Source organism: Mustela putorius, unplaced genomic scaffold, assembly GCF_011764305.1.
Source record: "Mustela putorius furo isolate JIRA1106 unplaced genomic scaffold, ASM1176430v1.1 tig00003932_pilon_pilon_pilon:0A:0A, whole genome shotgun sequence".
NCBI classification, from domain to species: Eukaryota; Metazoa; Chordata; class Mammalia; order Carnivora; family Mustelidae; genus Mustela; species Mustela putorius.
Window position 1 is genome coordinate 6,980,224 of NW_025422077.1, and position 23,976 is coordinate 7,004,199.

Below are 23,976 nucleotides of genomic sequence, written 5' to 3' on the forward strand. Positions count from 1 at the left end.
GCCACCCCTTAGCCTCCCCTCCTTCTGTGCTCCGGGATGACCGCTCAGCCACAGGCAGGTCCACCTCATGCTTCCCCTCCTTCCCCGCATCAGCATCTCCATTCCTGGCTTGATACCTGCCCTCCCCGGGACATTCATTCACTCAGCACGTGCTTACTTCGTGCCTACCGTTGGCTGGCCACGTCTCCGGAGCACATCTGTAAACACGAGGCATGCAGAGACTCTCTTCACGGAGCTCATGTTCCCATGAGTGTGCCTTTTCTCTTCTCTCTCACCAGCCCAGATTTTAGGAGAGATTTGCCTTTGCCTTTGAGCCACTCTTGACTTCGCTGGCCAGGTGCTTTACTCCAGAATTCTCAGAGGCACCTGCTAACTGCTCCTCCTCTTGGACAGACACTGTCTTGTATTCTTTGTGCTTTTGATGCGTGACTATCTCATCCCCTCAAGTGTCTTACAAGTTTCTTGAGAGGAGAGACCATGTCATTTGCTCATAAAAAAGTTTGCGGGTAGCAGTGTACGTAGCCTGCGTTAGGTGCGCTGTTGAAACACGTTCAGATCTCCGTACTTACACTAGGACTTTGCACCTGGGTGCCCAATGCATATTTTTAACGGATTTGAGCGGGGCTGCTTCAGACTGTTGCCCTTGAACTGTGGTCATCAAAGCATTCTGTAAAACCCCACGTGACTAGGTCACAGGAGGGTGCTCCGGTGTGGTCCTTTGCTAAGGAACCAGTCCAATCTGGTGTCAGGGACAGCGCCTGTGCACACCTCCTCCGTGGAGCACAGCACCTCCAGGACAGTCTGTGGGACGTTTGTGAACCTTTACTATGACACCGAAGCTGTTGTTAAAAGGAGCAAGAGGCACCAGGGGAGGAGGAGGACTGCTAATAACGTCTGTGGATTCTTTTTTTTTTTTTTTAAAGATTTTATTTATTTATTTGATAGAGATCACAAGTAGGCAGAGAGGCAGGCAGAGAGAGAGGAGGAAGCAGGCTCCCCGCCGAACAGAGAGCCCGATTAGGGGCTCGATCCCAGAACCCTGGGATCATGACCTGAGCTGAAGGCAGAGGCTTTTAAGGCACTGAGCCACCCAGGCGCCCCACGTCTGTGGATTCTTGAGTTTATCTCCCCATCAGACTGGTATGGAAAACATCAGAAAACATCAGGCCTTTCTCGCCTTTATTTTATGATGGATTTTGTCCATCATCAAACTCCCCATGCTTTGAGTAGGGCAGCAAGATGGGCTTATGGTTACCGTGTTGGCTGATCAGTTACCATCCTCCGCAACGTCCTTCTAGTCACTCTGGCCATGGGGTGAGGCGGGAGGGCAGCCCATCACTCCTGGCAGAACTGGCGGAGGTAACCCTGTCCCCGCCAGTGAACTTAATCTCCCTGGCCTCATGTGCTAATGAAGTGAATGGCCTTCCATTTAAATGTAAAATTAGAGGTATAGGTTTAAAAAAAATTGTTTGTAGTGGTAATTTTATTATAATAGTCGAGAAGCAATATGTGTGTTGGTTAAAAGCGTGGGCTGTTAACTCCAGGAAACAAACTGAGAACTGCTGGAGGGGAGGGAGTGTGGGAGATGGGGTAACTGGGTGCTGGGCACTGAGGAGGACATGTGATGGAATGAGCACTGGGTGTCACTTGGAACTGATGAGTTTGTAAATTTCACCCTTGAAATTAATAATACACTATATGAACGCTAACTTGAATTTAAATAAAATCTTGAGGGGCACCTGGGTGGTTCAGTGGGTTAAAGCCTCTGCCTTTGGCTCAGGTCATCATCCCAGGGTCCTGCGATCAAGCCCGGCATCAGGCTCTCTGCTGGGCTGGGAGCCTGCCTCCCTTCCTATCTCTCTGCCTGCCTCTCTGCCTACTTGTGATCTCTGTCTGTCAAATAAATAAAATAAAAATCTTTAAATAAAATCTTGAAAGAAAATTAATAATAATAAAGTCCTTCATTTAAAAAAGCAAAAAACAAACAAAAAAAAAAACAAAACAAAAAACCCAGCACAGACCCTGGTGCCTGTTGCCTGGAGTTTAAAATTGCTTCTGCCTCTTAACTGGCTGCGGAAATTGAGGAGGACAGTTCATCTCTCTCTCTCTCTTTGAAGATTTTACTTATTTATTTATTTGAGGGAGAAAGAGAGCATGAGCAGGGAGAGGGGCAGAGGGGCAGGCAGTCTCCCAAGTGAGTGGGAACCCCAAAGTGGGGCTGATCCCAGGACGCTGAGATCATGACCTGACCGGAAGTCAGACACTTACCTGACTGAGCCACCCAGGTGTCCCAGGGAATCTCTTGAAAATGGAGATAATAACAATAACTTTGCTGGGTCCTTGGAAAACTTAGATGAGATTCTAATACGGACACAGGGGACCCATGTCTAGGTAGAAACCTACATATTTAGATATTAGAAATTTTGAATACGTTTTTATGGCAAATTTCCGTCTTTGGGGGGCATTTTTTTTCTTTATCCATTTATTTTATTTTTTTTTAAAGATTTTATTTATTTATTTGACAGAGAGAGATCACAAGTAGGCAGAGAGGCAGGCAGAGAGAGAGAGAGAGAGAGGAGGAAGCAGGCTCCCCGCTGAGCAGAGAGCCCGATGTGGGGCTCCATCCCAGGACCCTGGAATCATGGCCGGAAGGCAGAGGCTTTAACCCACTGAGCCGTCCAGGTGCCTCTCTTTATCCATTTATTTAACCTTTTCTATATCACAGAGGAAACTGGAAATTTTAGCTATCAAGTGATGGTCTGTTGGCCCAGAGTTTCCCCAGAGGGTCTTACCTTACCTTCCTATTTAGATCTTACTTTTTATTACCTTTATGACACAGTTACATCTCTGCACCTTAAAAGGCAGGGGTTTCTTCGGTGTACTTTCTAACCTTGTAGTGCTCAGACTGTGCCCCACAGGAATGGGTCAGAGCAGGTAGGTTTGGCAGATTCACAACTAACGACACAACCAAACTCAAAGGGCGTTGAGTGAAGGTGAGCGGTCTTGGTAGGAGGCCTGGGTGCTGGGCCACGGGCTCAGTGTCTGTCCTGGATGAGAACCCAGGTGGTCTTCCAAATGAGAGGAAATCATACATCAGGAAGGAAAATCAAGACTAAACCGTTTCTGATGAAACACATAGGCTATTCTTGATGAGGATTTTTTTAAGCACACGCAGGAAGCCTCTTTTAGTAGCACTTAACCTGAAGAAGTTCTCTGGGGCTTGACAGCGTGGCTCAGCCAAAAGCCTACTGTAGTCTTAGGCCATGTGCCTACAAGAGCCCAGAACGAGGGAGGTCATAAGGCCAGAGGGTGCGCAGCCGTCCGCACAACGTTTTGGGAGGGAAACTGATCCACAGACGCATAGGAGGGAAACCACGAGGGCAGAGGACTTAGAAAATGTCAGATGGTTGGAAGAGTTGAAGAAGTTTTATTTAATAGTGTTAAGACCAAGTGTATCAGTCATCACTAAATGCGCCTGTAATGGGCCTACTTACAAAGTGTTTCAAACCATAGGCGGTGGGAGAAGTGATTTGGAATGTAGGAACGGGATTTTTATTTGTAGCTGCTTCATGAGTTGTCGGGCAGAAGAGGGTCATACATTTTTTATTTTCCGAGGGAAGAATGGGAATCACTGGGTGGGGTCATAGGACTCAGCTCGGGGAGGGAGAACCTTCGTCTTGGGGGTGTTGGGGGTGGGGTAGGCACAGGCTCCTGCGGGAAGAGGTGGACCATCAGCTAAATGACAGAAGTGAAGAGAGGGTGTGATCGTGGGGGACTAGAGCCTGCAGATCCTCTGCCTCGGTGATCTGGGATGGTCTGGACGGAGAGATTCGTTACATCTCTGGGCGGCCAGCTCTGGTGGCCTCCGCTGCTTCCTATTCGCGGGGGGCGAGCTGCTGTGTTCACGAGGATGTGGGGACTTGGCTGTGCAAACAGCCTCCGCCCCCCAAATCTACTTGGATCCTGTGTATTGGGTCGTTTCTTGGCACCTGTTTGGTTCCCGAGGGGAGACCGTGTGAGAGGTGCCCACGACGGTGTCATTTCTTTGGGGTCAGTCGGACCCCGTCATCACTCACACAGCGGACTTCGCTTCTTCCTTAATGATGCTTTTCCTCCAGACTCCATTCTTCTGTGGCTCGAACGTGACTGCCGAGACGCCTCCCCTCCTCTCCCCTCTGCCCAACCCCCTTTTCCTCTCCAGTTGTTTATATGCGGTGTCTCATACTCTAAATAGAGATGAATCATTTTCTCTATGGTTCGGGGGGTGTGTGTGTGTGTGTGTGTCTATAAATACGACATGCACACGTGCGTGTGCACGCAGTAGTCGGTGCAGGGCTCATGATATCCAAACAGTGCCCCGAAACATGCCTTTGCATACAAACACACTACCGGGGGTTTTTTGGTTTTTTTTGTTTTTGTTTTTGCCTTTACTGATCTCAGACGCAGGATTTTTTTTTTTTTTTTTTTTTCAAAAAAGCAGAGGAAACGGCGATCCAGAAAACCAGGCGAAGGCCTGCCCCTGTGCAGTTCCAGGGGTGTTGCGAGCTCAGGAGAGGCATCGCAAACGAGTTCCTGACATAGTGACCTCATTCCCAACACTGCCTCCCCGGGGCGGCCGCAGAGGCTGCACCCGGCGGCGGCGGCGGCGGCGGCGGCGGCGAGCAGCAAGCGGCGGGCCGGCTTTGCTGCAAGCCTGCCGGCTGTGCCGGGAACGAGGAGGGCCAGGCTTGCAAGGGCTTGCGCGGAGACTGGAATTTATGACAAATAGCTCACTGCAGCTAAACTTTGATCTAGTGTACAGTAGAACCGCCTGTTACACACAGGAGGGAGATGCGCCCTTCATCACCATGAAAAGCCAGGCTTAAAAAAAAGAGAGAGAGAGAGAATGGGTCAGGTTTATAATTACAGACTGGTGAGTATCTGACGCTAGATCCATTTTAATGTGTGTGTGTGTGTGTGTGTGTGTGTGTGTGTTTCCTTCAAGCATTTGGAGGTGTGTGCCCTTTCCTGCTGTTCTCATGATGAAAAAAATATCTGAATTGGTGCTCAGTGCAGGCACGGGAGGGGACCTAGGCCCCTTGGAGAGGAGGATGTACCCCTCACAGCCCCGGGCCTGGGGAACAGTCCCAGCCCCGAGTCTCCTTGCTGCACAGACAAAGGAGCCTGCACCGACAACCAGAGGCTGTAGCTTTTCTTGGAGCGATGACTCATTTCAGTTCACAAAGGATTCTGGGCAGGGTAGTGAGAAGTCAGGTTGGCTGATCCGTCCCTATGACTTCACTTTGCAGAGAACGAGGCGGAAGCCGAGTGACATTGCAGATTCCCGAGGCACTGCAGCCGGATGTTGGTTCAGGGCGAGGGGCTCTGATGTGTGGGCCGGGCATGGGACAGATCCCAGCTGCTCCATGCCAACAGGATGAAAAAATGGTAAAGAGGATTTTTTTTTTCTCCTAAAATCCTTCACCAGCAAAGTACATTCACAGAGCCTCTTTTTAAGGTGCTTTTGGCCAGCTTTTGAAGCGAACTCCAACCAGTATCTCGAGCCCTGAATTGTAAGAAGAGCCGAGAGTTCTGGCACACATATTTTAAAAGTAGATCCACGAAGGTAAAGTACCAGATTCCTGTTGTGTTCCACATGCCCTCAGCAGCCCATCTGAATTGCTCCCTGGGGCTATGATGACTCGGAGGTTTACTCTTTCTTCTTATTCCAGATTCTAGGAGTTCCGTTTCTGTTACTGGCTCCTTCTTGTGCCTGGATGTAAGCCCCCCTAGCATGCACCAGGCTTTAGCGTCAAAGCTACCCGGGGATGGAGCCAGTCCAGAAAGGGTCAGGTAGGTTTCCCCTGCTTTTCTTTCAAGAGTTGCTGTGTGTGATGCAATATGGTAAAATGTCTACGCCCGCTCTGAGAAGGGTGCGCTGTCCTCTGCAAGGCAGTCTTGCTGTTATAACCCCGTGCAACCGCCGTCAGAGGCAGCAGAAGTGCCTCGCGTAAGCTGCCCACCAGATGCATGATTCATCCTCAGTCACGTCAGAACTGAAAAGTCAGACAGCTGTAGGATCTGCAAATAGGGAATAATTAAACTGCTCCAGATCTCCGTCATCTGTGGTCTCTCTTCCACTGTGCGGATGGAGGCATTCGCAAAATACTACTTGACATCTTTTTCTTCTCAGTTAATATAGGCCCTGAAATCTGGCGTGTTCTTTGGCCCGTTTACCTACATGCAGTGCACTAAAATCCAAGAGCGCCTAATTCATGCGCTCAGGGACTGTTTCCAAGACTAACATCAGATTAAGGTGGATGTTTAACCACGAAGGAAGCAAGCCTGTTTCTTCCAAGTCTGCTTGAGGAGTCAAATTATTGCAGAGCTGTTTTTCGTCCAACATCCATGGGCTTTTCACAAGAAAGCTTTCTCTTTTTCAAACAGTGAGATGGCAGAATGGGGTCCTCCAAAGTCCATTACCTGTTGTGTTTCCAGAATGAAACCTGGCATGTCTGAAAGCATGGTTTTACCATCCTCTCGAATTTATGGGTTTAGCAATCAAAGGATACTGAGGATACTAAATCCCTTCTGTCATTTGTAATAATAATTAGAGCATTTTTCAATGCAAACTATATATGGGATCAGCTCCTTGAATATCTCTTTTCCCTTTGCTTTCATATCCATCCCCATAACCCACCCTTTCGTGGAAGGGAAGAAATCATGCTTCCACCCTTCACGGTCAAAGATGGCCCTTCTGTGAGACAGTGCTCTGCATCTTCCAAGCGAAGTGGAGGGTGTCGAGTCAGCTTTAAGGGATGCTTGGTGACATCCTAGTGTGCTGAGAATATACAATAATTATATAAGGTCCCCGCAACCAACAATTCCATTCATCCTTAAAGACCTTATTCAAAGTCTCCCTCTCCCATAAAGTTTTCCCTGATTATGCAATAGGAGGTCATTTCTTAATGCTGTTAGAGAATTACTATTTCTCTCTATGGAGAGATGAATATAATTATATATTAATAAATTCCTATCGTAGGAGTTAATTTGCTAGTCATTCCTGTATTTTCTTGTGTCTCTTCTAAGGATGTTGTAAACAGTAATTTGAATATGTTAGAATTGCTGATATTTTCACACATTTGTATTATGTTTCCCCACCTAAATCATAAGCTCACTGAAGGCAAGGATCCAGACTTAGGCCTTTTTCCACAGTGCACGTCTCCTGGCAGTTCCCTGCACGTGGAAACCACTCAGGAAATAGTTGATGGTGAAGAGTTGAAAGTGGCAGCTTTAAAAGCATTCATTTGTCATGGAGGGTGAGAATGATCTGTTTTGTTCATTTTAAGGGTCTTCCCGGAGCAGACTAATGTAGGGTAGACGTTGGGAGTTCAGACCCTAGAAATGATGACTGGACTTAACCTTAGGAAATGATTGCAGATGGTGCCACGTACTGCTTGTAAAGGGTTGTTACTGTTCAGAACAAACATGAACATGAGGCCCTTACGTGGGGGCATTGATTATGGTTTACTCGATGAGGAAGGATATTATCCAACAAGTCATCCATAGGTAAGCAGTATGCCAAATTCTGAATATTTATGTGAAAGTGACTCTCCTGAATCCCACAGGGCATGTTCCTTACAAGAGGTGACGATCATGGTTCTGTCAAAGTTTATATAGCTCTTGGTGTACTAAGTGTGCTCAAACCCAAGTGCTGAGTTTCCTTTCTTGGGGAAGAGATGGGCCCAGCCAAACTTTTGAAATAGGCCCACTTTCTTTGGTGTCCTTGTAACTGTCTACGCATACAATTCCCCGGCTTCTGGTGCCCTCCTCTCCAAGGGTCCTGGGGTCAGGCATGCTTCCCGTTTGCTTTCAGACCATTCCCCCCAGCCCACTAGTACATGCCAAATGCTGTATGTTTACGTATATATATCTTAACTTGCCTGCTTCCCAGTCAAGCTCTTCCATTTGCTCAGTGCTCATGCTCACATTAAAACCCAAAAGGTGAGCAGTCCAATAAAATTAATTCATATTAGTGTAACAAAGACTCTAGCCTCTAGGCCTTCTTGCCGATGTCTCAGTTTTGTTTTTTGTTTTTTTTTTTTTTAAAAAAAGGTTTCTTTTTGGGTCCAAATGATTTTCCTATCAGTAGAAATTCAAACGCCATGAAAGAGTACATTGAATAAATTTAATAGGCTCAGGGAAGGCAATTATACTACTATTACTATTGGCCAGATATGGTTTGGCCCCGGGGACAGTGTAAGCATTCAACATCCTCATCTCCTTTAACCCCCTCAGCTCTGTAAAGTGAACATCCCTTTGTGCCCGTTACCAAAGAAGAAATCGTGATCTCCCTCCACCAAACTAAATAATTTGTTCCAAATCCTACAACTAACGAGGAGCAGACCTAGGCTTCGAACCCGCAGTGTCGGCTATGGAGTCCAAGGCCTCGGCCCCCGTCTCGTGATGCCAGACTTCGGAGAGAAAAGCTCCTCGTGCGCACAGGGAGTTGGGAGTGTTCGAGTTGGGAGTGTTCTCGCTGGGTGTCGTCCGGCCTCTGCAAGCCTTCCTCCCCGTAAACTCTTACGTGTTCTTTCCTACCAGCCTCCGTGGCTGCTGGAAGGGGTGCTAAGAGTGTTCAGCGGCTGGGGAGTCGGTAGCAGTCATTCAGTATAATTTTGCTGTAATTTGGGGACTGTCAGCATTTATATAGGTTTGAACTGTATCTAATTGGGCCTTCTGGTTCTGGCATAATTGCATTGTGGAGGAATCAGTCACAGTGCGGTTGGCGTACCTGAACGGGCGAAGCAGGGACTACAGAGGCTGAGAACAGCTGGGGCGAGTGTGACTTGTAAACAGTGGAAGCGAATGACCCTGGGGATGTCGGACCGACGTATTGAATTGTTGAGAAACAGCATCAGTGGAACCTGCGGCGTCTTGGACGGCTCTGCTGTTCGACTGGGTTTTGGTACAGGATGGCAGTGGAAGAGAAGCACGTGGTAGATTCAGAGAGGCACGTCGATTCTGTCTTGCGTGACATACGTCTGCCCAAGAGGAGGAGGGTGCCACGTTCCACGGGACTCCCATTGGCGGGGTTCGTCCCAGGGTGGCAGAACCTCCGAGAGGTCTTATTAATGGCTGTCAGCTAGGACTGGCATGTCAGCGTGGTTTTATCCCGGTGGTAAATGGCTGTAACTTAGCCCTAGATGAGCGTCTAAAGAGCAAAGGGGCAGCCGGTGATGGAAACGTCTGACAATAGCTGGGTCTCAACTTGCCTGTCTGTATGTGGAGTACCTTGGTATTCAACAAGCATGTGAGTGCACGCTTGAGAGTAGCACACTTCTAGGGTTTACTCCGTAGTGCCCACTGTTCGTCGCACGTGGGTCATAATGTAGAGCCTGAGCAAAGCTTTGAATTCCAGAAGCATGTCATTGGCCTGATGTCTCGTATTTCCGTCCTAACTTCTCAGTGACAATTTTCTTCCAAGAGCGGAGTGGTCCAGTGGCATTGGTTAAAAATGATTAGCGAGGTGCCGGTGGTCATTCCTGGTGATGGTGACAGCGGACTCCCTGTAAGGGGGCTCTCAGCCATCCCGGTCCATTAGTCACCCTCCTCTACCCCGTTCTCCACCGACCCACCCACCATTCTCCAGATGCTTAGGCATCTCTGCTTATCCGGTAACGATTTTCTTTATCAGTGGTCAGATCTCAGGAGCAAGGGCAATCGCCACTATGACTCATGAAAGCGTGTAGATTGAGGAAGGGAATGGGTTTCTCCTATAAGCCAGTGAACTGATTGATTTGTCATTGTACCTAGTAGCTGCATGTCTACACTAAGCAGGAAGATTCAGGGGATGTGATGGACCTCAGCCCATGTGTGTGTTCTTGCGTGCGTGCGTGTGCGCCGTAGACCCCTGTGTTTGCTCTTGTATACCATCATGCAAAGTTTCTTAGTAAAGTCACAGGTGGCAGACACCATTCACTTGGGCATTACTAATTGGAGCCCCCATGTACATTTCTCTTTTAAATTAAGACAATTTATGCAAACGATAGCTTAGGAATTAGACCTTCTGTAAGAGAGCCATCACGTATTGAAATAAAGCACTAAGTAACTTTAGAAAAGCTGTTGTAGAATTTCCAAATATTCTAAAATACCTTATCTTAAAAAAAAAAAAAAAGTGTCATCTTTACAGCCATCAAGGAGAATTGCAGTGAAGGCTCAGCCTTAAATTTCTGAAATCAGTGGCATTGAAACCAAACCTATAGTAAACTGGTAAAAGGGCCTTTTTTCAATGCCAGTTTCCTTTTAGATTTCAAATGCGAGCATTTGTAAGTCAAGGATAGTAGTTTGGTTTCAAGGGAAAACTATTTAAAATGCCACAGCCTGTGAGTTCATGGGGGTGTACACGCTGCCCTCCCGCAAGGGGGTTGCTGTCTGCTGGGGAGGGTCTGGGAGGGGAATACGTGTTCTTCTAGAGCAGCTTCTTAAAAAATATTGTGGTAGACCCTCCGTTAAGAGAACCAAACACCACTCATACATAAAGTTGGGGTAAATAAATTGAACTACATTGTAAAACCCAGGGTCTGTCCGATGTATTAGAGACATTGTTCACGTAACAAGAGCTTCTGATTTCCCCAGGTTCAAGGGTGTTTCAGATAAAACTTGGCATGTCAGGAGTCCTGTGAACAGTTCATTCAAAGGAATACAGTTGTATTGCTTCTGTGCCCACTCTACATTTTATAGGCATGTTTGACCATTTTTATGAGTCACAGTGTCTACTGCATGTGGTAATTTTATTGGCATCTATAATTTTAACTTTAGTGTTAATTTTGGCAACACGGAGAACAAAAACAGGGGCGCTTTAGTGCTGAGGAGCAAAGCTGAGCCAGACTTCGAATTAGCAGGAGCAAATGATGAAGCTTTATTACAAGGGAAGAAATGAATGGCTAATATATGTTGCTATTCTTTTTAAAATTAAAGCCTACTTTTTTCAGATTGGATTGAGTATTAAAATAGTTTCTTTAACAAGACGGAAATAGAGCTACACAGGAGGACCGTGTTAAGCTTTTATGCCAGAATTCTGCTACATTGATATAGAATCATAGAGTCATTGAGAGCCTGAAGGAATCTTTGACATCATTTCTAAACCCTCATTTTACAGACAAGGAAACAGATGCAGAGTGGTTATTGTATCTAGTTATGAGAGACTGGGCACTTATTAGAACACCTTCTGAATGCCTTTATGTGCTGGGAATTTCCCGATTATAAATTAGTACAGTTTCAGGACTGTGTTGGTAACTAGGTTGCTTTGATTCACGAATTTCATTAGTGTCAAAGGTCACTCTTTAATCCAGAGTACAGCTCAAACCGACATTCACAGCAGAAACTAGTATTTAAAAATAAACAGGAAAACAGGATAATTTAAACATAATGCTAGTGGTTGGAAAAAAATAGATTATTTAAAGAAGGCTAAGATAGAAGATGGGCTTCAGGGTCCTTTCAAGAGTGTAGTTTATTATGATGTAGTTCTGGAAAAATTTTGGCTGTCCTTTTCTTATAGAGTTGTGTGAAGAAGGGTACTTTAAGGTGGAAGGAAATAGATTTATGTTTGCTTTCCTAGCTAGGTATCTTTTGGAAAGCTGCGGATATCATTTGGGAGGAGATGGATGCATATTGGTGTGAAAGTCATGTCTTCTTAGGAGCTGTGTTGCCCTCCCCCAGATGCAGAGGTTGGAGAGTACCGAGAACCTAAATTAATAACTGAAAAAAAAAATGGCATTTATAAAGAACAGAGTTTTATTACAGTACCTTTTTTTTTTTTTTTTTTTGGCACACCGATAGAACTGAGATGGGACCCATTTTGCAACTTAAGTGCCTAAAGGTATTAAATATATAACAGGCTCTCAAATGTATTTCTTGAAAGGATGAATTATGTGAGGAAGAAATTTTTTTGAAATAATTCCAACTAAAGGAACTAGCCAAAAGTTGGGAAGGAAGGGGGGGATCGATGGTAAGAATGTGTGTTCATGATGAAGATATTTCTGAGGTGGGAATAACTAGCGGCAGACAGTGCAGGAGAAAGTCGGCACGTGCAAGATTGCTGCTTGTCGTCGCAGACCCTCCTTGTCAGCTGCCTGGGCACTTGTCATGGTTGCGGGGGTTTGTTTCCCACAGATGCAGAAGAGTGATTTTTCTGACACCAACATGTCACGTCATTCCACAAACACATGCAAAGCTTCCCCATCAGCATCGAGAATTAGATGTAAGCCTCTGGTCAGCCAGGATCCCTCTGACTGCTGTTTTTCCTCCATCCCACCCCCCAGCATGGTCCAGCTGTGCCCAGGGGTGCCTAGCACCCCCACCCCAGGCTGCGCTGCTTTCTGCCCGCGTGCGCATGCGCGCATTCCTGCCTCTGCCGGACTCCCCACGCTCCTCCCCACGCTCCTCCCAGCTGGTACCGGGGGCTTTCTTCTGCGCTCAGGCTTCTCAGCTCACCAGTACCTCAAATAAAAGCAATGTCCAAATACTCAGTGAGGTATTTTCGACTTTAATGTTAAATGCTCTTAAAGTCAAAACGGTGCACTCACAGCTGGAATATTGTCATGTCTTCTCAGATTTTAAATTTATTTACCAGAAATTTCTGGAATGCTTATTCTGCCCCGGACACGGTGCTTGGTTTTTTCTAACTTATTTTGGATTTGACACATGCTTCCCGAGAACTGTACTTAAAAGGATGTTTGTAAGAAATAAAGCTGAAAAAAAAGAAAGAAAAGAAAGCTGAAATAAAACCTATTTACCCCTTCATTCTAGAACAACAGAAAGAACTGTGGCAGTCCAGAAAAAAATTTGTTAGCCTGCAAAGTAGCTCTGAGTTGTCTTTATGAATGCAATCAGAACTCATTCTGACAAAAGAAAAATCCATCCCATAAATTACAGACAAGTCACCATAGTTTATACACAATGTGGTAGTTTCTGTAGATTATGGTGACCGGTATTTTCCCTCGTTTTCTTCTTTAACCATTATATGCGGTCCAGTTGCTAGAAGAATTTTCTGGTTTGTTTGTTTTTTTAAGGATTTTATTTTGAGACAGAGAGAGAGCGTGCATGAGTGGGGGGAGAGGCAGAGGCAAGGAGGAGAGAGAATCTTAAGCAGACCCCATGCTGCGTGTGGAGCCCAACACAGGGCTCGATCTCACGACCTCGAGAGTGTGACCTGAACTGAAATTAAGAGTCAGATGCTTAACCAACAGAGCCACCCAGGTGCCCCAAATTTTCTAGTGTTTTAAGAGTGACTTGCTCGCTCATTAAGCAGGTCTTACATAAAAGAGCCATAGAAAATCCTGGTAAACTTGGCTAATGTATTGCATTAAGAGGTATCTGTGATTGCTTTAATACAGATCTTAAATGCATGTCCTGATCCTCACTTAATATATAATTATTTTTCTGTGGTAACTGCTGTGTTTTGGTGCACTGTTATTGATAGTTGAAGCTAAGAGTCTTAGAAATTACCTGGTTGGGTATATTATATTTGGTCTCTTGTTATTTTGTTTGTTTTGCAATTATTTAGCAAAAATATGTGAGGAAAGTCACAATCCTTAAAATACCCTGGGAAATTCCTAGGATTACAATGTTATGAATGGAGAGTCATTCATTCATACTTTCATTCAACAAATGTTTACTGAGTGTCTGGTGTGACCTCTGCCGGACCCTTGGGCCTGGGAATATAGTTGGAATATAGCGTTTGTGTGTTCATTGGCAGAACTTTTAGTCGGTGGGGGGTGAGGCAGAGAGTAAACCAGTACACACACACACACACATTCAGAGAGTGAAGACAGTAGTTTGCTTAGATTCTGGTGCCAAGTCAGGGGTGTGTGTGGTTTTTCTATACCACCAAGCACTTTTCTCTCTCTTTCTTTCTTTCTTTCTTTCTTTCTTTCTTTCTTTCTTTCTTTCTTTCTTTCAAGATTCTATTTATTTAATTGACAGAGATCGCAAGTAGGCAGAGAGAGAGAGAGAAGGAAGCAGGCTCCTTACTGAGCAGAGAGCCTGACTCGGGGCTCAATCCCAGGACCCTGAGATCATGACCTGAGCCAAAGGCAGAGGCTTTAACCCTCTGAGCCACGCAGGCGCCCCCCAAGCCCTTTTCTAACACCAGCCTACAACTGGGCTGATTTCGGACACCGTCTACCTGGAGAGAGCATCAGATCCCACAGGTTTTTATCTGAATTATTTTGGATTTGACAACTGTTCCCTGAGGACTGTAGTTAAATGGAAGTTTGTAAGAAAATAAAGCTGATATAAATCTATTTACTCTTTCTTTTTAGAACAATATGAATTACGGCACCTCAGAAAACATTTATTAGCTGCAAAGTAGCTATGAGTTGGCTTACTCCTAGAAGACTGCCCACCCCCCCTTCCCCAAACCAATGGAAAGCCCAAGTTGTTCCCTGTGCTTCTGAACAGACTGGCTCCATAGCAGAGGTTTCCATGACCCCTCCTCGGACTCAAGGAACTTGCTAGAGCAGCTTGTAGAACGCAAAGAAACGTTTTACTGATGAGAGTGCCAGTTTATTATCCAAGGATATAGCTCAGGAACAGCCACAAGAAAGAGCTGTGTAGTAGGGTTAAGTACAGGGAAGGGGCTCAGAGCTTCCCTTCTCTCTGGGCGCACCTCTCTTCCCCAAATACCCATGTGTCCACCAACCTGGAAGCTCTCTGAACCCCATCCTTTGGGTTTTTGTGGAGGCTTCATTATAGAAACATAATCAACTAAGTCATTGGCCATTGGTGACTAATTCAACCTGTCCAGCCCCTCTCCCCTTCCTGAAGGTTGGGGAGGAAGAATGCAAATTCTGACCCTGCAACCACAGGGTGAGTTCTCCTGCACCGCCCCCCTTTCCACTTCAGGTCCAAAAATCACCTTCTCAACATAACACAAGACACCTTCTCTCTCACTTGGGAAATGCCGCAGGCTTTAGGGACCCTGTGCAGGAAATGGGGATAAAGACCAGATACTTTTTTTTTTTTTTTAAGTACATCACGTATCATACTCAGGTAGTATAAGAGAGTGTCCCCTGCAGGTGGGAACAGCATTGGATCAGGTGGTCAGGACGGGGCTCCCTGATTAAACCGAGACTCCGAGAAGAAGTCACTCCAGCAAAGGTCTGTGCAAGGAGCCTTCTAGAAGCTCAACAGATGCAGAGGCCGTGCGTTGAGAAAAAGCTTGTCCTGTTCAAAGAACAGAGGAAGTTGTGAGTGTGGAAGAGGGAGGAGTTGGGGAGCAGTAAGGTGTTGGTCCTAGAGGAAGCTGGACAGGCCCAGACCCAGACCCTGTGGGTTACTGCAGACCTGGTGAACCGTTCTGCTCTCTTTCTGGGTGCAGTGGGCTGTCGCCCAAGGACTTTATGCAGGGAGGTGGTGAGTTTCCCGTTTTTCTGGGACATGGCTGCTCTGTGGAGAAGGGAAAGCTGACAGTCATGAAGCCAGTCCAGTGGGCAGGGGCCCGGTGCGGGGGTGGGGAGGTGCTTTGGGGGAGGGGTAACACTGGAGTCAGAGGGGAGGAGCCCGCCCAGGAGCATCTGGGCACAGTGTGGATGAGGATTGCTGATAAGGTTGGAGACCAGAAGTGAGTGGGAAATAATTTATCTTGGTGCGGTATAAAAACAAGAGGACAACACATCCAAATTCCATTCTGTTCTATAGCCTGAGTTAAAATTTATGGCACAGAGTCATTATTAGAGCGAAACTGAGCTTTTCCAAAACAAATGCAGTTCAGACACACTCGAAGCATGCTGGCTCTTGTAGTTGGCAGCGACGAACGTAAAGAAACGGACAGAGAACATGGCAGTTCGACTCAACGCATAATTTCCGCCAAAAGCAGAAGGACAAGCCTGGCCTAAACAGTGTTTAGTTTTGCTCACTGTCCTCGCTTTCCACAGAGAGCATGAGTTTCCCGGAACCTATACACAATTCTAATGTAGACCTGCCCTTAAAAAAGCATCCCTCTTAGTGGGTTTGTATCCCTGGTCTTCTGAGAAGTCCTAAATCATGGTAGGCAAATCTCCGAAGGTGTTCAGCTTCCCAATGGTACGCAGGTCCAGAGGGGCTGGAGTCTGCTTTGATCTCTCCCGTGGCCTTTTCGTCTCATTTTCCAAATCATCCCAAGTGACTTTGAGGTCCACGCGGCTACCCTGCCAATTCATCAGGAGCCCAGCCTCGGCATCCCCACCCTCTCCTGGAGAACGTGGATGGAGAGAGAAGGATCTGGAACTCCCAACGCCCTCCTCCACCGCACCTCGCAGCCACCCCTGGTCCGTCTGTCACACAGGAGGCTGTAGCATGAGGTTTTGTTTTAATTGAGGGCACAGCGGGTTTAAAAAGATACACAGTGTTCTAGGCGGCAGCGCACTTGCCCACTGAGATGGTCCCAGCCCACACAAAGCCGTCATTTTTGAGTCACGAGTATGAGCGGAGCTTTCCCAGCCAGTGAAAGAAACTCAGATCCCCAGGGACAGGCACAATTCCATGTTCTTATTTCTACCCGCTGCTCCCCCACCAGGTGTTTGCCAGAGGCCCCTCTTTATGGTGTTTCTATCCCGCAGGCCCTCCAAGTTCATGGGTTCTCAGTGAGGTCAGTTCCTGTCTTTTGCTGTTCTTCTCTTGTGCTGGGTTTTGGTCCAACACTGCCAACCCCCCGCCCCACCGACCACTGGGATAATGTGCTCTTCTCACCCCCGTCTTGCAGAGAATGGAGCCCTGAGTGAGGCAGGAGAGAGGAAAGCACTGAACTGAGCTGGGTTTCGTGGGAGGTGTGGGGCTCCCACCTTTGACCCTGGGGGCTTGCTGCTTCATTCACGGCCTGTTAGGCTTAACCCTCCCCTGGTGGTTTTCATTGGCAGGCCCCTTTGGCCTGGTTTTGTCCATCAAACCTTTTCCCATCTAGTCTATCAAAGCACATTCAGGTTCTTTCTCCAAGGGCCTCTGGGCCCCCAGCAAACCAGGGATCGTAGCTGGGCACAGCTTTCCATGCTTCGACAGAGAGGAGGCTGGTCCCTAACAGCCATGCTGCTTGGGCCACAGGTGGGCCCGAGTCTGGGATCTGGCCAGCCAGGGTAGTTTACTGGAGAGAGAAATCATGCTTAGGAAAACAAAAAAAGGAGAGATTACATAAATACGTGTGGGACGTAAGCTCCAAAGCCCACAGAAACTTGCTGTGCTCAAACTTCCCCCTCTTTCTGTAGGGCCTTTTCTCCAGGGAAACCTTACAAAGCTCCCCCTGTCTGACACAGGTGGTACCCAGGTGCCAAGGTCAGACTTCCCTGCTCTGCCAGCCTCTCCCTCTGCTGCCCCCCCCCCATCTCCCCTCTCCCCATTTCAGAAGTCTTTCCAGGGAATTCTAGAAGTCCTTGGAACAAAGTTTGCAAAACAGCCCACCGTGACATGACGATCAGACACACTGCATGCTGACTCTCCGGGAGTGTCTACCCCCTGCTGCGGGGTCTTCAGCCCGTCCCCCCGCCCCCCATCGGGCTCCTTTAGTTGCAGACATATGTCGGCGGCCACGGTCCCATGTGCAGGATCTGCTCTCTGCGGCTCCCTCCGTCCCCGCTGTCGCTGAAATTCACATCTGACTTTGTCATTCCTGAAATGCCTTTGGTGGCTCAGCATCCCTCATCGGATGAAGGCCCTGGGCACTCAGCTATTCACTCACGGCTGTCCCTGCACACCTGTGCCCCTTCTCTGCTACTCCCCAGAAAACACCTGCTGACCGGTCCTACCATCCCCCACACCCTCCCCAGCCACCAGGCACACTCCTAGTCATCCCTGGATTCAGGCTGCTCATCCACGGGGAAACCACCCACTTCCTGCTTCTAAGCCCCGCCACCTCCTCCCCCTCCTCCCCCTCCACTGCTTCCCCCCAAGGGGCTGCTGCACCCCTACCCCGCCCCCTCAGCCCCAGCCCTCCATTGTTCACCCTCCACGGTGAACTGTGAACTCTGGGCCACTTGTCTGTCTCCTCCGCTCACACAGAAGCTCCTTGAGAGCAGAGGTGTTTCCGGGGGAGGAGGGATGACTCCCTCTCCCGAGTCAACCCCAAGCCCCCAGCAGATGCCTGACCCGGAGAAAGCACTCAGCATCGGATCGAATGAATCTCCATGATTTCAGCAAGTGCGTTTGTCGAGATGGGAATGGCAGCTAGACATAAGCCAGCCCCAAGTTCATAAAATCAGAGATCCTTTCTCAGGCTCGTGTTGTACGCCTTTCAGTAGTTAAGCCTGAGGCAGGGAGCTCTCGGGTTCGCAAGGTGGGTTCTAGTAGTCGAGGCCGCCGGGCGTCTGCTGCTCTGGCCTTCCACCTGCGTGGCATTGGCCGTGGCCAGAACAGACTGCCGCACTCAGAGTGGATCCGTTCCTAATAAAGGGAACGGGGAAGAATCCAAGGAGGGGCATGTGTGTATGTGCAGGTGTGTGTGTGTGTGTGTGTGTGTGTGTGTGTGCACGCACGCGCAAGTGTTTGTGTGGGACGAAAGGCCGGGTCCTTGAATGAGCTGCTTACTTGAAAATTGTCTTTCTGCAGGTGATGTGTCACCAATCAGCATGTCTCCCATCAGTCAATCTCAGTTTATCCCCCTCGGGGAGATCCTTTGCTTGGCCATCTCAGCAATGAACTCCGCCAGGAAACCTGTCACCCAAGAGGCGCTGATGGAGCACCTGACCACGTGTTTCCCAGGTAACGGGAAAAGAGCATAGCGCTGTCCAGATAGGGGCGTGTTCCTTCACCGCAAGACGTCACGCGGACCATTTCTCTCATTTAAATGTAATAGAAAAAAAATTCTTTGCCAAAACGCGCCAGAAACTTTTTTTGTAGTTCTGTCATTCAAAGCCAAGGCACCCCTGTTCCTTCAAAAGTAATTTGCTGTCTTCGGGTGTTACCGCGGTCCTTTTTAAATCGGCACTGAGAAGAAGACATTAAAGCAGAATCCGTGCAGAATTCTAGCAAAAATGGCCAAGGTTCTGTTCAACCTCTCCATAATCTTCTTGAAATACATGAACATCAGGATTCATGGTAACAGGTCAGATAATTTGGGTCCCAAGGGACTACGCTAAAAAGACAGTAATGTCAAAAATAAACAGGCTTTGTCTGCTTGTGTCATGGCTTGATGCATTTTTATCATCTGATATTGGATAAATCAGTTCAGATGTTTCCTTTTCTCTTAAATATTATGAAAAGAACAGGCCAGTTGCTGCACAAATGGCATTGGGTGCCTCCAGCGCGGGAAGACATTAGGGTGAGAGCTCAGGGCTGAATGCCCTCTTGCCAAAGAGGCTTCCCACTACTCAGCTCCAGGGCATCAGACCCCTTCCCACCCAAAAACGTAGAACCCTGCCACAGTTGCAAATCTCTTACCTTTTCAAGAGAATCTGGACTTTCAGTTTTATGTGAAAACTATAGACTTTCTTCACTTTTGGCCGTTGAGTGTCTGTCTTGTGTGTGTGTGTACATTTTAACACAGGGGTGCCAGTGATGTGCAAGTCAGATAAAACACAATACCTTGCCCCCAGTTGGCCAGCTTGGCTGGGACTCTACCTATGGCTGCATTAAAAATGAACCCGTGACACAGATTCCATTCAGCCTAGAAGAGACCTTGGTCAGTAGAAGCTAGAGGCTGTAGCCGTTAGCTCTTGCTACTGAGATGCTGGGTAACAATCACAGAGCATCAGTGGCATACCACAATGAACATTTATTTAGCTCACGTATCTGGGGGTTCCCCAGGAGTCAGCTGACCCAGGCTGGACCTTCCAGGGGCCTCTGCTCCACCTGTGCCCCCTCCTCTTTGGAGAAGGAGACAAGCAGAGACCTGTTCTGGACAACAGAGGCACAAGAGAACAGGCCCAGTTGTCCAAGCATTCTTCAGCCCTTTGGTCACACCATACCTACTACTATTTTTTGGCCAAAGCAAACTTGGCTGAACTCAAGGTTGAGATGTAGGAAAATGCTCCCCACCTATGGGGGGAGGGCGGAAGGACTGCTTCTAAACTAAATGTTCATCTACTGTGTTGAGTCTCCCCACTTTTCCTTTAGCCCCAACAGAACTTTATAGTTCTCTCCCAGTGATTTTTTTTCTCCTTCTTCTATTTTCTAATTAACACGTCTCAAAATTATGCATACCGTTTAAGAACATGGACTCACCTTCGCAATCTATAAATTGCCTTGAATTTTCTAACATTGTCTCTGAATATTCTTCGCTGTCTGATGGTCTTTCTTTGTTAACTTCCAGGTAAACCCTTTTCCTTTCAGTGGTAACATAAGCAGAGTCCCAGGTGAGAGCCATCTAAGGAGACAGATTCCCAGACGGAATGCCCTTGTGAAGAAAGACCCTTCTCACAGCCTTATACCTGGTTAGCCACTTCTGACATCAAACGTCCCGGTAGCTTTTAAACTCCCTCTATTTTCATGTGGCTTCATGAGAGATCACATCACTTTTCCAAAGTTGGTTACATCTCTCCCATTACTGGGATATAAAATAGAGAATGGAAAGAACACGGGGCCAGTATGTAACTGGCATTATGAATTGCGAAAAATAATATTGTGAAAAATAGCGAAATAAAATAGTAAATTGTCGAGCAGCTGATTACAGTATCACTAAGTTGGAATACTTTGCAGAGAAATTCATAGGTCACCTGTACTTAAAAGAACAACTGCTTTGCTAGCTTTTATGGTAAGTGAACTTACATCTCAAGACCTTATTGTCAGATAGACTGAGAGGAGCGAACTTAACCTTTTTCATCTTTGTGACACTGATGACTCTTTGTTCAACCCCAGATGGCAGGGGCACTGCATAAACCCGAATCTAGAGCAGTGTTTGGCAAACCATGGCTGCAGGCTAAGTGTGGCCCACTGCTTATGCTTATAAATAAAGTTTTATTGGAACACAGCCTTGCCTAATTGTTTACATATTGTCTTTGGCTACAGAACTGAGTACTTGCAGCTGGGAGATCATATGGCTGACAAAGTAAAATAGTTACTTTCTGACTGTTTCCAGAAAAAGTTTGCCAGCCACTGCTTTAGGGTACGGTAGTAATGATTTAAAGCTTTGTTTAGCAACAGTACCATATTTTAGACTAGTATTTCAGAAAATGAGGTGATTTCCTGCCTCTCTTCCTTCTTCCTTATCTCTCTTCCTCCTTTTTTCTTTTCTTCCTTTGATTTCCTTCCTTTCTTTTGCAAGCATGAAGGTACTTCAGAAAGAAATAATTTATAAACTTAACACAATTCAAATCCTATTTGAAAGTGTATTTTCAGTGTGCTAAAACTCTGGAGGGATTTAAATACCGTAGTTATGGGGCTTATTTTGTTTTTCTTAAGGTAAGACTATTTACTTTCTTGTAGCTTACCGTTTGAAAATAGAGTTTTGAAGTCTAACCAAATATTATTAAAATATTTGAACTCTCATGTTTAATGCCTATGTCATAAATTTAAAAAAAAGGTCTAGATTTTGGTCTTTATATCCATATTCTAAAGAATGTTTTTTAGTGAAAAACCTAGTAAAAATGTCTGACATACTGAAATGGGACCCCTCTCCTTTTTTTTTTTTTTTAAATGTAAAACCTTTTATCACCTTTCTATACTGGTTGAATTTTTATTTTTTTATTTTTATTTTTTTTTTATTTTTTTAAGATTTTATTTATTTATTTGCCAGAGAGAGATCACAGGTAGACAGAGAGGCAGGCAGAGAGAGAGAGGGAAGCAGGCTCCCTGCTGAGCAGAGAGCCCGATGCGGGACTCGATCCCAGGACCCCGGGATCATGACCTGAGCCGAAGGCAGCGGCTTAACCCACTGAGCCACCCAGGCGCCCCCCCCCCCTTTTTTAATACTGGTTGAATTTTTAAAAACAACTCTTGTCGACCAGTTTCCGTTACAGAAACAAGAATTTTTTTTAAGGTATAAAAAGAATGAAATATTTGCTTAACAGCTAAGTAAGTACTCCTCGTCCATCTATCCCGAATGGTCATTTAAATCAGACTAATACTTGTTGAGTTGTTGTAGTTGGAACTTCCCGGGAGGAAAGCTGACCCTCAGAGAAAGAACTGCTAATGGGGTTGAAGTTGGCTTTTAAATTTGCCGGAGAATGTTAACGTTATATACCCCGCATTCTATCTCCCAACTCACCCCGTTACGTCAGTGCTTGCAGAATTCCCCCTCGGCCAGTGTTCTCCACACATGAGAAGAAATAATCCAAAGAAGCCCACGAGAGTTTCTGTCCAAAATGCAAGAATGTGGGTAGGTGCTCTCCGTTCTGACAGTGGTCGGATTTGCGGGATTAAAGAGATCTTACAAGGCTAAGCGTCCCGTTGACAAGCGGTGCTTTTAGGTATCTGCTTTTGCTTTGGAAAGATGCGAAGGTGTGGAAAAGGAGACAAGTCAGCTTTCAGCTCTATTTGGATATGAAGTTTATCTTTGTTCTTGAAGTCCTCAAAATCCAAATTCATGGTGAATTTTGGGACTAGAATCTGGAAGTGGTGGAAAGTGCAAACACTAAAAATACCCATCACAGCCATCTCTTTCCCAGGAGAGCCCTGCCGATTTCTTATGCAAGTTTGGATTCCACAGACACCTAAAAATACCAGTCATTAGACAAGGGCTTCGTAATAAAATAATCATCCTAAAAATCAGTGACTTGCAGTTAAAGCTTTGAAAACCCACTGGCAGTAGTGTGGAGAGTGGATTGGACAGGGACTGCTTCTACTGTTTTTTCAAACTAAACGTGATTGGACTGACAAACTTGAAAATCCAAGACATGAAAACTTTAGATGTAAGTTCTCTTTGGAAACTCGTGCTTATTCCTTCCTTTGGGAACAATCCGAGCACTTATCTTTTTTTTTTCCCCCAGAGCTTTTTTTTTTTTTTTAATTAATATATAACATATTATTTGTTTCAGGGGTACAGGTCTGTGAATCATCAGGCTTACACAATTCACAGCACTCACCATAGCCCATACCCTCCCCGATGTCCATCACCCAGCCACCCCATCCCTCCCCATAGCCCACTCCCCTCCAGCAACCCTTAGTTTGTTTCCTGAGGTTAAGAGTCTCTTATGGTTTGTCTCCCTCCCTGGTTTCATCTTGTTTCCTTTTTCCTTCCATTATCCCCATGATGCCCCATCTTGCCTCTCAAATTCCTCGTATCAGTGAGATCATAGAATAATTGTCTTTCTCTGATTGACTTATTTCACTAAGCATAATACTCTCTAGTTCCATCCATGTCGTCACAAATGGCAAGATTTCATTTCTTTTGATGGCTGCATAGTATTCCATTGTATATATGTACCACATCTTCTTTATCCATTCATCTGTTGATGGACATCTAGGTTCTTTCCATAGTTTGGCTATTGTGGACATTGCTGCAATAAACATTCGGGTGCACGTGCCCCTTCGGATCACTACATTTGTATCTTTAGGGTAAATACCCAGTAGCTGAGCACTGATTCTTAATGGTACATAAACATGATGACACTGGGGTTATAAGACTGTGCAGGTTCTTAAGTTTTCTATGGTCAGTGCTTAGAAGGCTTACAGTCAGCAAATTCTGTTTATAGTACAAGTTGTTTTCTGGATTACACCTCAGCTTTCCTTTATTACAGCAGCAGAGTCAACGGGTCAATCACAAATGCTTATAAATGAGCCTTACTGGGGCACGTGGGTGGCTCAGTGGGTTAAGCCTTTGCCTTCTGCTCGGGTCATGATCCTATCATCCTGGGATCGAGTCTCGCATCGGGCTCTCTGCTCAGCAGGGAGCTTTCTCTCTCTGCTTTCTCTCTCTCTCTCTCTCTGCCTGCCTTTCTGCCTACTTGTGATCTCTGCTAAATAAATAAATAAAATCTTTGAAAATAAATAAACAAATAAATAAATAAATAAATAAGCCTTACCAGTTTTTTGAAAGAACTTAATGTCTGTGACAATAGTGATCGCAAGCATGCTGCCACGTCAGATACAGTT

General features: G+C 46.3%; 1 protein-coding gene across 8 annotated transcripts in view; it reads left to right on the forward strand.

The window, feature by feature from the left end:
• STOX2 (storkhead box 2) overlaps nucleotides 1–23,976 on the forward strand; it is a 206,600-nt gene that overhangs the window by 167,719 nt on the left and 14,905 nt on the right. For 6 of the 8 annotated variants that reach the window (XM_045069458.1, XM_045069456.1, XM_045069457.1 and 3 more), the window contains one exon: nucleotides 18,556–18,708. In XM_045069458.1, coding sequence (XP_044925393.1) covers nucleotides 18,556–18,708 — 153 coding nt within the window. Of the gene's footprint in view, nucleotides 1–4,477; nucleotides 5,833–18,555; nucleotides 18,709–23,976 lie in introns of those variants that run through there. The other 2 variants (XM_045069459.1, XM_004757702.3) reach the window with 2 other exon arrangements.